The 15656-nt window shown below is 39.6% G+C and overlaps 1 protein-coding gene across 1 annotated transcript in view; it reads left to right on the top strand.

Annotated features, from left to right (window-relative positions):
• kiaa1549lb (KIAA1549-like b) overlaps nt 1-2416 on the top strand; it is a 52872-nt gene extending 50456 nt beyond the window's left edge. The window contains exons 20-22 of the mRNA XM_070907929.1: nt 277-425; nt 578-729; nt 2153-2416. Of these exons, the coding sequence (XP_070764030.1) occupies nt 277-425; nt 578-729; nt 2153-2416 (565 nt within the window). The remainder of the gene's footprint in view (nt 1-276; nt 426-577; nt 730-2152) is intronic.
• The last annotated feature ends 13240 nt before the right edge of the window (nt 2417-15656 follow it).

Raw genomic sequence — 15656 nt, 5'->3', positions numbered from 1 at the left:
AACTGTCCCGAAGCATCCCAAAGTCCATCTGATATTCCACATTTATTCACATTCAAATTTATATTCAGGGACCAGATATTCACAAGGCAATGTGCTGTGGCCAGGGTGATTTTAGGCCTTGTATAAATTTGAATATTGAACTAGTGCATTGAGAGATGGAAAGAATGTTAATAAGGTACTCACTTTTCCGCGTGGAGTGTGTCTGCCATCTAGTGGTACTGACCAAGTATTTCAGTAACTCAGCGTTTATTCCTCTGCTGTCTCCGTCCAACTTAGTTCCACCTCTGACTTGGGACCTAAGGGAAGGAGCTCAGAGACATCTGTCACTGAAATGCAGAGTCAACATGACAACAACCCATATGGGCCAACTACTAGAGCAGCACTTCCATCTATCACTGCAGAGCAGCCTGTGTCCAACTACTCAGGTAAGCATATGAGGAGATGACTTTGCATTTTAAAAGGTAACCCGTAATGTGCTTTGCTTCCATGCCAACAAACATTTAGCAAGAATAGTCATACTCTTGGAATTAAAACCTTAAATTGAATCACCCCCCCCCCCCCTCTCTCTTCTCTGTAGGAAACCCAATAACAGCCGTCTACGCGATCCCAGCCACCAGGCCCGGCTACTCAGAATACTTCGTCTCCACACCACCCACCTCCTACCACAGTCCCTCCTGGATGTCCTATCCACCTGAACCTGAGGATGTGCCGCCGCAGTGGGCAGACTCTGTAAGGAAGCACATTCTGCGTGCTTACGAAGCACCCAATCCTACTAAACAATTAATAAATAAATAACTGAAAGATGAGCAATTCATAATGGTAGAATAACGTGTCCAGATGTCTTGATTACACTAGGACACTCCAAGTTTTCAAGCATTTGACCCAGTGCCCCAACAGCTCTTTGTCCTAATAATTCAATTTTCAGAAGATAAACTATTCTTAGTGGCTATATCCAGACCATAACAGGTTAGAAAAGTGCTAAACAGACAAGAAGCTCTTTGTCTCTCGTTTATGTGGTAGTTGTAATAAGTCGATACGTGTAAAACTAAGTGTAAGACTCTTGCAGAGGCTACAAAAGGTGTTCTTGACGTTATAGAGTATAGACAAGAAGCCCCAGACTATTGAATTCTATACTATATTTAACTGGATAATTGAATACAGACTAGCAGAACTGTAAAAAAGAAAAAAAAAGTTGTAAATTGTTATAGAGGGTAATTGAAATATCCCACCCTCCCCTCCTGGTCGTTGGGATGTTTTTAACATAACTTCTGGTCACCCCACGGTGCCAGAAAGTGAGCTACAGCACTGCAACAGCTAGGCCTAAAAAGTAACAAACACTCAGACATACAACATGGGATGATTAGTAGTGAAGTATATGTGTAATGTGTAGGTGAGATCACCTCTCTGTGTAAATACATTGTCTTTTGCAGACCATCTCACTATGGCACTGACATTAAGCAATACTCTTTAAGCATCCTCCTGCCCTCTCCTCTGTTTTTCATTAAAATAAGATGGGTTCCATTCGTCTTGTCAGATCTGTTATAACCCATGTGACCCTCCCTCCCCTCCCCTGCACAGGACTCTCCTTGTATGTATGGACTGTGCCTCTGTTTTTTTCCCTGTCTGTTTGCCTGTTTCAACCAGATGCCCTCACGCAGTGTCTTTTTGCAGAACCAGTGTCATTTAGAAACCATTTGCTGATCTGAATTTATGGCTGCCGTTGAGTGGACACAACAAAATACCGGGGTAGTTGAGCACATTTCCTAAATGAACACCTTTTTTTACTTTTTACTTCTTTTTTCATTTCTTGTGGTTTAAATCTGACACTTTATCTTACAAATTTTGTATCAACATTCAACAGTAGTCCATTTCGTAGTTCAAACACTGTTTGAACCAAAATCCATTTCAGCATCATGTACTCGTACCCTAGATCTCCACACTCATTACTTTCCCTGTTATTTTGGTTCATTTTTAATGATTTTTGTCTATAGTTTCCCTTATCACCCATTTCATTCTTTCTAAACTAGTGGTGCAAGAGAAAATGTTCACTCAGCAAAAAATAAAAGTTATCTAATTGGCAGCCATTATTTTCGTGGGTAGTGATAAAATGAAGTTACTGTGTTACTGATTTCATGTCTTCCCTGTTTTCCAGTTGCCCTTGCCTGGGTATGTAGAGGCTTTTCCTCATCCTCGCTACCCACAGGGGAGCCCCACCAGGCTGCCCCTGCAGTATAACCAGGCACTGGAGCCGCCGCCCTCTGCCCCGAGCACAGCGTCCCAGCAAAGCCTGCCCCAGGTGGTGAAGGACATGGACAGCATGCCCCTGAGCAGCCTCTCCACCTCTGCACTTGTGCAGGCTATCCGGCAGGAGGTGGCCAAGCTGGCAAAGAAGCAGAACGACGTGTTTGAGTTTTAATTCTGCCCCCTTGTGTGCAGGAGGTGGTTAACTGTGCATTGGTCTCCAGCAGAGGCACACAAAGGTGGTACTCCTTCAGACTGATTTTTGATGTTTGTACTGTAAAATGGACTGATCTTCTTTAACCACCGATTGATTTCTTTTCACATGCCATTGGTGTTTTGCAGCTCCTGACTTAAAGGAACAGAAAAAATTACCTTTTTGTTTTTTAGAAGAAAAAAATGACGATGTCCCAAGTAACTACATGCATCTCTTCTTTGTAGATATGTCGATAAGATATGCTAGATATGGAAAATATAATTTTTTTCCAGGATTACACTTTTTTGTGTATCAGCATCAATTGAGAAGAGAGAAAAAGTAGCATTATTGTCTGAACTGAGAGGACCAAATACTTCCTGTCAGATGGTTAAGTATAAACCACAGTGTATATGAGCATGTACAGTATTAGGACATCATGTATCTTATCTCCTTTTATAGACCATTAGCTTCAGCGGGCTACATCAAAATCAGTTCATTCAAGAATCCGTACCATATCAAAGTACCACATCACTTTTCAAAAATGCTTCAGTTTATTTTCACATATCAACACAATTACAATAACAGCAAACACTGACTGTCCTTTGTGGTCTAATATTTTTTAGAGATATAAGTTGTAGTTCCCGGTAATTAAGAAATAGACTAAATACAGTTTTTATGTATCTGCCTCTTTATTTGAACCCAATTGAACATGAAATAAGCGCCCTCTATGATGATGTAACATATAGATGGAAATGTTTGCCCTATGTATCCTTGTAATATTTGTTTGGGTGAACACAAGATACATTGACTAGGTTGACATTAATAGACATTTTTTTTATTTTTAAACAGTAATGGGTGGTTATAGTATATTACTGTTGTTAAATACTCAAAAAACATGAACTTTGACTTAGCTATATGTTTCTCCTCTCGAAGAAAAAGACAAGAACACTTTCAAAAAGCCAAATGGAAAAACCTATAAGTCAATTCATATTTACAGCTGGATGGACATGTGGTTTTATACCGAGCCCAGTCATAAGATGCACACATGGTTCAATGCCCATACAACCCCAAAGCTTTTGTCACAACAATTCTCTTTGCTGCTGGTGGTAGTGTAGTGCCACGGTTTCTTCGTAAAGTTAAACTATCAAGAAGGTGAGTCTGTTGTTTGTTTACCGGCCTTAAGACATCTTAACGGTCTCAAAGGGTGCATTTCATGAATAAAATATGAAATTCATGTAAACTTTTGACCTAATGAGAGGTTCTACATCAGTACTCCTGTTCTAAGAAGTTTTAAGTACACAAACCCTGATGTCTATGTAACATTGTGAATGTCTGCCTGAGCGTCGACTCAGATTGAGTGTACAGTGCAGCACCTGTGGTTGTAGAAGCACCTTGTTCAGTGTGAACATTTCAATGTGGAGCGTCAGTGTGCCCTGGAATCACACAGTTTGTTAAGGTGCAAAGTGTATATATGCTGAGGTAGACATTTACCTTAAAAAACGAATTTCATAATGGTGAATATGTTTAAAAACTGCTTCTTCACATCAATCTTAATTGTATTTTAAATCAGCCAGACAGAGAATATAACATACCAGGTCACATAAAAACATCATGAATATCAATGTAAAAAAAAGAAGAAAAATTAGATTAAGCATAAGACTACAAGTAGCTACTGGAATAAAGACATGTGCATGCCTGAATTACGGGGCATTCAAAGATCCAACTAACCTTTGAAGATTATTTGATCTGAATCACTTAATTGGCCATCTTAATCAACTTTGTCAATCTATTGTATTTTGTCTGTTTTAATCAGACTAAGGCCGCCATACCAGCGCACAAAACAAAACTATGAACTATTCAGTAAAACCTATAAAACAAAAGTCATTAAATCATTGCACACGTGAAAGGAATTCATCAAGACTCATACTCATATTTCACAGTGGCATAAAAGCCGTCAATAGGTTATAATTAATTAATGCAGAATTGCTGGCTTGGGAATGGAAAGTGGGACTGACTGCAGATGAGTGCATGTAGGCCTATAGCAGGGGTGGTGCAATATGTTTGCATAAACATTCAGATGCTATAGATTGCCTACTTTTACTATGTTATTGCAAATCCCATGGAATGCTTTGCTGATTATTATAATCAATACTGTCATAAGAAAGAGGCCAGTTGTGACATAAGAAAGAAAACTATGAGTGAAAATGCCTTGATATCATGATTTCCTTTCGTAGAACAGTGCTGCTGTTACAGCTGTCCTGGATGAATTTAGCCTTTTTGCATTATGACTTTTGGGCAAATCCTCCTTCTCTTCCAAGAAATGTTCTTTTATACTCATGCCTGTTGGTGTGTAAGTAGGTATAAGGAAATACTGTATGTCTTAAACTCAACAAGAACTTTGTTGTTGCTTGTTTTCCCAAGATTCCTTTACCCATTTTTCAGAGGAGCACTTAATGTCTTAAGAACTGTACTAAATACAGTGAAACCATTTTTTTGTGTATACCAGAAGTGAACACCTTTCCACATTCTCATGCTGGAGAACTTAGCGATATTAAATGAAAGGGTTTTAGGTGGTTTATTGGTTTGGGAAAATGAGAAGTATTTATTCTATAAAATGAAATATGAAGTGAGCTAAATCTATTAAAAATCAATGTCTTTTTGTCTTCCTGACTGGTTTTCTCATTTCCTTTTCATCTGCTTGATCTTGTTATATTTGATGTTCCTCAGAGATTGATCTGACGGAGACTTTGAGACAGACGGAGAATCAAAGAAATATTAGCCTCCATAATTAAAATCAAATAAAAGATTTTATTAGAAGAAACCATCATTAATCCGTGTCTTCAATACCTCTTTAACTTTCTGCATGTCATTTTTCCTAATGGGCAAAATCCAAAGAGCTGAGGCAATTGTTGTACTGATGCTAGTTCTCCCTGGTACTTAAGTATGCTGCTTTATTATTATTTTAGACCTAGTAGTAGGGTGATTATTATTACCACCTACTTACACCACAGGGACGTCAAAGGTCTTCTGTATCACAATGCACAACATTAAAAGCTCCCAGATTACTGCCTTGCTCCAGGAGGCAGAATAATGGTTGAAGGTGAAGGCATTCAGAGGTTTGTATGTGTGCACCGTTAAATTACCGTTTGTCAGCCATGATGCTGGAGCTGACCCTATACAAAGACAGAGACAACTGAGACACAGAATGCACAGATTTTCATGTCTTCTAATGAATAGAGGGGGAATAATTTCAGAGTTTAATAATTCTTTAATAATAATAAAAAAAAGCTTGATTTTGATCACTCAGTGCATTGTTCTTTTTAGATTCAAAATATTTTTTCACACTTTTCACATTCATACATACTATTACAAATTCACATTACAACATCCCTGCCCCATAGTCCACAAACTGCCTGTCTATAGCATCTATGAATCTGAACTATGAGGTAGAGGGTAGACTGACCCTCCTCGAGACACCCAAGGGAATTATTTGGTCCATACATACATTCACTTTCCAAGACACTTTCAAAGTTCCTGGAATCCTCTTCAGTCCTGTGTGTGTGTAATGGATATAAAATGTGCACTGAAACCACTCTTAGCCATAGTAAAGAAGAGCCTCATCGATGCTCCACCACGGCTCCACCAGAGACTACTCTTAGGACTTCAAAAGTATGGTGTTTAAGGCAAGTCTGAGTGACACAGGAACCAGTTCCAGTGAACATGATGCGGAGGTCCGTGTGAATGCAGTGAGGATTGAGTTGCCTGTTTCAGAGGAAAGATGGGCACAAATGGCTAGAGAAACTGAGACGGATGACATACTGCGATAGGTAAAGGTAAAGATACAGATGCCCGCACAGGTTAGGTTAAATAAACCATATGAGCACTCCAAGGAAGAACTGTGTGTTAACTGAATTGGTGAATTGAGAACTGCTAAAGGGAAACATCTCCTAGGTCCTATGAAGTGGAGACAGAACAAGGGAATGTCCTGCGATGGAACAGACGACACCTGTTGGCTGAGCCAGGCACGTCATCAGTCGAGACAGGACTAGGGGATAGAAATGAGGGCACAGTAGAGGAGGCTGAGCCCGTTGAGATGGATCTCAACACAGGTACTGAGATATTAGGTGAAATCTGGCCTCAGGACGACACACCACACAAGAAAAGTGAAAGTCCCAGGAAGCCTGAGCGTAGGGTGGTTCACAGACCTAAAAGACGGATTGAAGAATGTTAAAGATGGAAAAAAAGAAAGCGGCAAGGGGTCGGGGAAGTTAGGCATATCACTGCAAAGGGGAGTAAGGATATGAGCTGTGTGTGATTAAAGAGAATGAATAATGTAAATGACACGGTTCGTGTTAGTGAACACTATATGGTGGGTTGATAATAAGCTGCCTGTCATAGGAGGTATCGATAGGAGGTCTGGGGTTTAGAGCTCAGCTCCAAGAATGTTTACTTTCCAGTTATAGGAACATGATGGCCTAATATCAATTACACTGGGGAACACAATTTTTGTTGAGTTAGGTCTGACAGCTGTTTTTAACTAATTTTTGGGTGCGGAATCCAAAACTGATCTCAGTTTTTCTCTATCACGTCAAGTTTTTGAACTATAGGATCCCCGTTTTCTTAAAAAATATGAAAAATACTGTACTTAACAGATATGTGTGTGATAGTACTGACCTATTGGGAGCTGCACACACCTCTCACCGCACTGTCTCAAGTTGCCACGTAGCTGTAGATGAGTCCAATCGTAATCAGCTGGCAAGTCTTACTACAGCTAATCAGTGGACTTTTGCTTATCTGGAGGGTAAGCTGTGGAGAAAAAACTTGACGTGCCAGAAAAAAACTGACTGCAATTTTGGAATCAGCATGCCAATTTTAGTTTTAATCAGCATAAAAATCTAACTCAACAGAATTTTTTTTTCAAATTGTTCCCCAGTGTTATCTATGTTAATCGAAAAAAGGGAAGAGGCAGTGATATGTTTTTTATGTAACGCCTGAAGAGGGCGCTACAGTCTGTGTCTATGGAATTGGATTTCGGAATAAAGTTGCTTTTGAATGACTGATCTGGTGTGTGAGGTTGCATCAAAACACAATTTTTGGTATTTTAAAGCCATGACATCGTCTTTTTTCTCTCCGGACAAGTCGCCAAGAAGATTGCCTTCTCTCTGGTGAGGTCCTGTGTTTTAAACACTGTTTTCTGTAACAATAACTTCATGAATACCGAGCGACTTAAATGTCGGGGTTCCCTCTTAAGCCATCCGGTGGCAACTAATGTGAGTCGAAACTTGTGTTAGTACGCTTCAAAGTCGCCTGGACAGAGAAGGCCGAGGTACAGTTTTTTATGCTAAAATTATCTTAATAATAGCATTATTTGTGTATTGTTGCTTTGGTTATGTTTAGTCACAGGCCTTGTGGTTGCTATTCAAATTCAATAAGATGTATTTAAGTAAATAAAAATGCATAAAATTAGCAAATTAGTACATCACCGTTGCCACGTAATGTAGTAACCTAAGCTGATGTGTATGTTTTCAGTTAATGTTATTCTTGCTTGAACGTTGTGGCATCTGTGAACACTTGTCAATTCATTTTGTATAGCGATCCTCGGAGAGCCTGAGAGAGATGGCATGCAAAGTAAACCAAGACAGCCATCATCAGTGTTCAGACCCAAAACCGCTCCCGCTGGCCTGCAACACGTGTCAGCTCAAGCAAGACAGGTTTGTTTTGACAAGTGACATAGCTGCTCCTGCACAACATGTCAGCATATAGCACGCACACTCTCAGTAGGCTATGCACTTTGTGTTTCCAGAGTAGAGCAACTCAGGCCTCCAAATTAAAGTGTCACCTGTGACTCAAGTAAGCTGTCATCAGGAATTCATATGGCAAGCTGCATACCCATCATACCTCTCATCGACCCAAGACACATCCTGATGTGACTGATAGTGCTGACAGGTGCTAGTGTAAAAAAAAATCTGTTGTGTCATTTTGACGTGAGAAGATACTTCTGTTTACTTTATACACCAACGTAGCATTTATTTGACAGTTGAGCCGCAGTTAAACATCTGAATGTCAAGCCAGATATAATATTGCCGTCTACATGGGTACTGTTAACAGTTGTGATCAGTGTGAGAAACATATTCAAAATGTTTTTATGTACTGTATGTATGGTTTATTTACCCCTCACTTACAAACCTTTGGCTACATTTTTCCAGGACCTGGGCTAGGAAAACCCCTCCCAAATGAGGATATCTACCATGTATGAAGGCAAGTTGATGGCGCTATTTGAACAGTGCCGTGTAAGTCTGAAGATGTGGATCAGCCACATGTCAACGGAGTTCCTGCTGCTGTGCTTGTTACTGGGTCTTCTATTAGGTCTCAATGGTAAGTAAATCATTTTACCTTATCAAATCTGGTGAAATATCAAAGTAAAATCACCTGCAAGCTCAGTGCTTCATTACTATTTTTCTAGAATTTCTTAGACTTTCTACACTTTCATAAGAACCAGTTTTCTAAAGGGGTTGCAGAAAATGCAGTGGAAGTTACTTCATTTGACCAAATATGAGAAATATCCAGCAACGTCACCTCCACATTTTATATACGTTGTAATACCAGATACTCTAATAGGTTTGCTGGACATTTTACTTCCTATTCTGAATGTCCACATAAAGAAGAAATACCATCTAAATGAAAAAACAAGGTAAAATCACCGTATAGCTCAGTCGTGCACACTTCTTGAGAATAAACAGCCAGCCTATAGGGGAAATATTTTTATCACAATGTAAAATAAAAGGAAAAAAACTTTGAATATGTTCATGTTTGTGTTGCAAGCACCAGTGCCAAACCAACGTTGATGCATCTTTGTTTGTCTCTTATGTGTGTGTGTACAAGTGGTGCAGTGAATCTGTAGTTCAGCATTTTTCCACCAGGGCTCAGCCTAAAGCCATACAAACAAATGTTCTCTCTGTGAGAGAAGCATATCCTTATCTAAATGGCAAATTAGCCAAGTCAGAACATGGCTAATTTGATTTTCTTCCAGAGAGAGAGAGCTGTAGATAGGGGGGAGGGACAAAGTAACAGGAACACTAGTCAATACTGTATGATATAGTTTAATACAGTAGCCTTGCAATGAATACCACCTTTCTGAAGCTTATAAGGTTCAAGTAGTGATGACATACTGTCAGAGCTTTTTTGATTCAGCTGTGTGTATTTTTGAGGCTTAAGTTTGTTGTGATTTGCTGTACCGAAATGCATTATTTTGAAGGGTGTTCCAGCAATGGTACGCAAAAATATTGCTACCTGCTGTTCACCAGGGGTAGACAGTAAAGATAATCTGGTCAGTCCTTTGATTAACTATTATACCTAATATTATATATATAATATTATTTTATTATATTTGCCTGTTTATAAAGTCTAAACAAAATATATTAATTATTATAAGAAAGTAACTATTAGCAGACTACTACATGCCAAATTGGAAGGGGTGATGGAAGTAATAATTAGCAGTAATATTGGGGTGTTCTGCATACAATCAGGCAGCTAAACCTGGCATTGCCACTGTCATGATCTCAAAATGTACAAAGTCTTCCATTATCTTCCATAACAAAAAGAAATTAGTTTGATATTGTCTGTGACTAATCTTGTTGCCATTTCTGCACATGATTATTATCCATTCACAACCTACACCTTGTTGTAACACCTCTGTTTATCGATGTCTGTGCACATAAAGTATGGATGTGTCCAAATGGGTATAGTGGGCGTGATGCACCATAAAAGTATTAATCATGGAGGGAGAGTTTCAGGAAGAAAATGAGAATGGCAAAACTGTATACATCTGGTATTAGTGTTACAGCATTCCTTTCAAGATGTCGTTAGTTTATACTCCTCCACTTGTATACACATTTATGTCTTTGTGCTCCATTTATAGCGATCTCCTTATGATGAGTCCTCATTTTAATTCATCAACTTGTGCAACGATTTTGTTCTTGTTTTTGATGATGTCTTCTCTCTCAGGTGGAGTGTAGATAGTTAGAGCCTAATTTGGCAGCTGTAATTAGATGTGATCTAGTGCTGAAGGTCCATTATCTCTAATAAAGGCTACTTAAAGTAATTAGAGTACAACCTTGTTGAGCAGACATCAGCACAGAGATTAGATAATTACCACAATGGTCAGTGCAAGGACAGGTCAAGGGAGGAAAACTGTCGAAAGCAACTGAGTGAGCAAATCCTCTGTGACACTAAAAGTGATGTTTCCATACTCAGGAGTATACTTGCACTTTTACATCACTCTCAAACTGGATTCAGACTGAGGTGTTTTTGGGAAGCCTGGGGAATTAGACAAGATTTGTGAAATGAAGCGTAACTACAGATTCTCTCGTGCTAGTATGAGTCAGAACGTCTTGATGAGACAAAGGAGACAAATTATGAAATACTCCAACCTTAAATTATCTAATAACAATGGATATCCCAAAAGATAACATCTTCTTCTTCAATCCATATGAAAATGACACATTGTTTTCCACTGACTGAACTCGTCCCCAGTGGTGCGATTTTAATGTGTGAACTCGGTGGGTGGTGCATTGAAAGTCAGACTCCAAACCAGACGGACTGAGTCTCATTAACTGAGGTGCCTTTGAACTACACAGTGGAATAGAACATTAAAATGATCTTATTGCCTGTCGTGCCTCTGCAACAGATGCTCTAGTTCAAATGAATCATGCGCACACAGTAAATAAAGCTTTGCAACTTTTTCTGTGTCAGCGCAGTTGAGCTCTAAATAGACAAACCTTTAGGGTTTTCATAACAGCAGTTCTGTGTGGCTCATCTTGCTATTTCATATAATTCTATTGATTATTTCTCTGCCTACTCCGGTTGGTGAATCGCTGCAAATTCCAGTCCACATAAGTTGTCCACCTCCTCAAAAAATCATCAGACCGCTGCAATGACCTGGTTACCGTGAGTGTAAAACTTTGTGCTGCTTCTCAGTACTAGCATTCCTGCACAAGAGCAAGATAACTGCATGCCCCGTTCAGTCTTCCCCCTCATTTTCTGCTCGCTGTCCTCACACATTTGTTGTAGTGGCTGTTTGAAGACACTAGGGGCTGTCCAAGATACTTAACCATGCGAATGTAGCATCACCTCAGTACCACAGTACTGCTGAAGAAAGACAGTGAGCAGGAGACTTTTTCCTCAGCAAATGCTGTCATTGAGTATACTGTATTGAGTATACTGATACAATATATCTTAGACAGTCAAAGTTGGATATTTATGCTCTGATTAAGCTGTTGCACATAGAAGGCTTTGCCAACAAATATGACATTTTTTCTAAATGAGCAGTAGATCTATTGCATGCATAAGACCCACCTAACTCTAGACAGTAATGTTTTCAATGGTTCATAAATTGGTCCTTCATCTGGCCAATAGTTTTCACTATCTTTTAACATCTGGTAGAAAATAGTTCATGACAGCACCACAACTGATCTTCCATTTACCTCAATTGTATTAGGGTGGCTGCAGAAGTCTCTTCAGTGGATATCTATAAACCAAAGCCAAAACTATCTGCACAACCTTTTTATAATGCATACTTAAGCAAGAGTAAATAGACAGGAGCCAGAGGTTTAAATGATTACATGTGTAGTTAGTTCAGTGCCTTGCTCAAGGGCACCTTGGGGGTGAATTTGCACCTCTCTAACTACCGGTCTATGCTCCGTACTGTGGTCCGTGCTGGATTTGAACCGACCACCACTTCCCACTGACTGAGCTACTGCCACCCCCGTTGTACTTAAGAGTCCAGACAATAGGGCATCATTTATTTGTCTTCACGTCTATGAATCATTTTTGTCTAATAGCAGGTGTACTGGTAAAAGGACAAGCTTGCTGTTAATGACTAAAAATCATAATTTCATTTTATTTTGTCGGCAAGTGACTGTAACAACCAAGGAATGTGTCCAATATAAGAAAAATGTCACATTTTCAGATCACTGCAGTGAGAGGAAGCTGATTAGCTGTTAAATATGCACAGGTGTGCACACACGCTCGCACATGTGAAAGCTCTCTACCTTGCTACCAGTTCACAGCAGACAGAAAAAAGGAACTAAACCAGTATGCTTCAGTCTGCCCTTGTTCTTTCAAAGAGATGATGAGGCAAAGCCACCAAACTTATAATTCTTTCCTAATGCAAACTCTGTAAAACCAGTTAAGCCCATTCTCTCATGCTATAGTGGGATGATTCGACTCAATAGACGGTGTGACAGCTGTAGTGTATGGGCTCAGATGTATGATAAAGCTCCTGCTGGTGATGCTATACATGGTCCTTTAATGCAGATCCCTGGTCTGTACTATTCTCTGGCATATACTTCTTCTCATTACGACTTGTCCCTGCTCTCGGATACACACACATATATATATTTATATATATCTCTTTGAAATTAATGGCCATAATTTGTGTCTCTATTTATAGTTAAGATTTGGCACAGATCTATAGATCAGAGACCAGTGAGGTTAAATTTTGGATTAGGTTGGAAGGAAGGTACTTTGTGGTGAATAGCAGGCTGGTTTCCTCCTTTGTAACTTGGCCAATAAATTACAACTCTGTCTTGGTTGTAATTGAAAGCATCTTTGCCTGGATGGGATATGCAGAGCTTTGGCTGGAGCCCTTAGCAAAGAAGCTGGCAAAGCTTATGTCTCTTATTTGGATTAATATCCCCAACACCTGTCTTTGGGGAAATTAATGGGTGTTACTGTAAGCAGCTTTCTTTCTTCCTCAAACCTTTTTCTGCTGATTTCTTACTTTCTTGACCCCTTCTGCCAGCTCCTTTTCCCTCTCTCTGTTGCCCTTCCCATACTTTCCCTCAGTAGATTAATTGCTCAGTGATACTGTATTTTAAGGACTACTGTGAGTTTCCATACCCAGCTGATTGAAAGCGGAGTAGTCAGCAGGATTTGGCTTGGTCCTCACTTGCCACTTCTTATGCACTACCTCCTCTTTTATCCAGTTCTCCTTCAAGGCTCCTCCTCTTGTCCATTACCCTTCTCACTCATCTGCCTGCTTTCAGTGCAATTTTCCCTGCTGGCACTGTCATGATGTGGCCAATTTTAGTTTTTATCATTGCTATTTCTGTTGCAGCTTCAACAATTCTTGCATGTTTCTAAATGGTAGCCTAAATGAAGAGCTTATTTTCTCAGATTATAAAGAATAAAAAGGATGTTCAACCACCTCTCCACATATTTAAAGAACACTGTCATCTTGTTACAAGATTATCTGCTTTATGACCTCCATTTAACTGTAAGGGTGCTTTCACAACTAACCTGATTTCTTCAGTTCAAATCAACTCCGGTGCGTTTACCTGTTTGGTTCGGTGTGTTTAGACTAGTGCGGACCAAACAACCGCTCAGAGCATTTTATTAGTGGTCTGAAAGCAAAATAGACAGAATTTTCTGATCGTAGCTAAATCTGAATCTGGGCTTTTGTACATGACTGCAGGGATTTTCCTTGATACATCAGGCAATGAAAACGAGTTACAGCACCTGTGTGTTGTGTTTGTTTCCTACCACACAGGTACTATCTTTCCGCAATATTATGGTAACCGATGCCTTGTTATTATCTGTGCTTCATTATTCATAACATGAGGTCAAGTTGCAGTCTGGACTAATAAAGCTCATAATGCCTTGTATTCTTCATAAGCATTTACTGTTGTTATTGTGCCATTTTATTTCATTTTATTTTATTACTATTTACTACTGATGTCTTTTACTCGCTATTGTTGTGCCGTTCACTTCATTTTCTACCGCAAATATATTTGATTTGATTTGATAATCAGTTATTACTTAGTGAGCTCTTTGTGACACCTGAGTAGATAAATAAACACATCACGTTCAGTAAAGTGCTGCATGACTTGCTGTCAGTCACCTGAATTTGAGTTCCCCACATGTGTCCATGTAGCACCGCTGATGATGCAGGATGACATCACCAAAACTGTCCACAAGGAAGGAGTTACACCTGTCAGTCCATATGAATTTATGCTTTACAGCTCTTGGTTCATTTTTAAAAAGCCGGTGTGAACACAAACCAGATCAAAAATAGAAGACAACAATGTATTATATTTTCCTTGGTCTGGACCAAATGAACCAAACTACAGGTGTGAAAGCACCCCAAATATTTACAGTTTAAAACCTTTTAACAACACTTCATGAAACCCAAAGCAAACTGACTAGGTCACTAAATTATTTGTTGTTGCCTGAACTATTGATGAGGCAGCTTCCCTTTCCTAATGTTTTCTGTTTAGAGTTAAAATCAGTTACTTTGAAGAGTTGCTGCCTTGTAGTCTTTTAAAATGAACTTACTGCATAGCTGAACAACTTTGCAGGAGATTTTTCGTTTTAGATACGGTGTGTTACTGGTTCAAAGCAGCCAAAGCAAACTGCCATTACAGCAGGTTGACGGTTCAGTTGTATTCTCACCTGCCTAGGACACTTTGCTTGGCAGATTCCACTTCCCATGCTGTGGCTTGTCTTACTGCTGCTGTCAAGAATAAGGAAGTGAAATGAGGGGAAGGAGGGAATGAAAGCCAGAGAGGTTTACTGAATACATGAATCACTTCCTGGATAGAGGGTATGTTGTTTCATTGCTAATGGATCTCTGCCACTGCTCCGTAAATCATAGTGCACACAACCAGACATGGTACTACTCTGAGGCAGGACTCCTATGCAGGCAAAGAGAGATAGAAGACATTATTCTGTTGCTTTCCATTTTGTTTTCCTTCTTCCCTCCCATATTCTTTTGCAGGGATTTGGGGTTCAAATAGAATTGCAAAACAAGCAGTATTTAGGTTACTGCTCTCACTCCTGCTTCGCTCCTCTCTGGGTAAAATGGGCACTTACTCAGCTCGGTGGGGGTGGCATTAATCCCTGACGCTGAGCAAAGTCACCAAAAGTTCATACCTGACCAGGCAGCCATAATGTTCCAGCTTGTCTTTGTGAATTATTCCTTAAAATGGAAACCAGATCTAAATTCAAGTTATTTTCACATGTGAATGATACCAACAACTTCAAGATGTCACGTGAAAATAAATGCTCTTGGTTGTGGTTGCAAGGTGATGGTGTGTTGCGCTGCAGTACAGGTAACAGGAGAGTTGGAATACATTCTGTTGGCCCATATTTGCACCAGAGGAGCTGAGGACTTAAGCACCAGATCAGCTTTATGTGCGGCAAACATATTAAAGACCAAGTGGTG

This window comes from Enoplosus armatus, chromosome 1, assembly GCF_043641665.1.
Source record: "Enoplosus armatus isolate fEnoArm2 chromosome 1, fEnoArm2.hap1, whole genome shotgun sequence".
Lineage (NCBI taxonomy): Eukaryota > Metazoa > Chordata > Actinopteri > Centrarchiformes > Enoplosidae > Enoplosus > Enoplosus armatus.
This window is presented reverse-complemented; position numbering and strand designations above follow the sequence as displayed.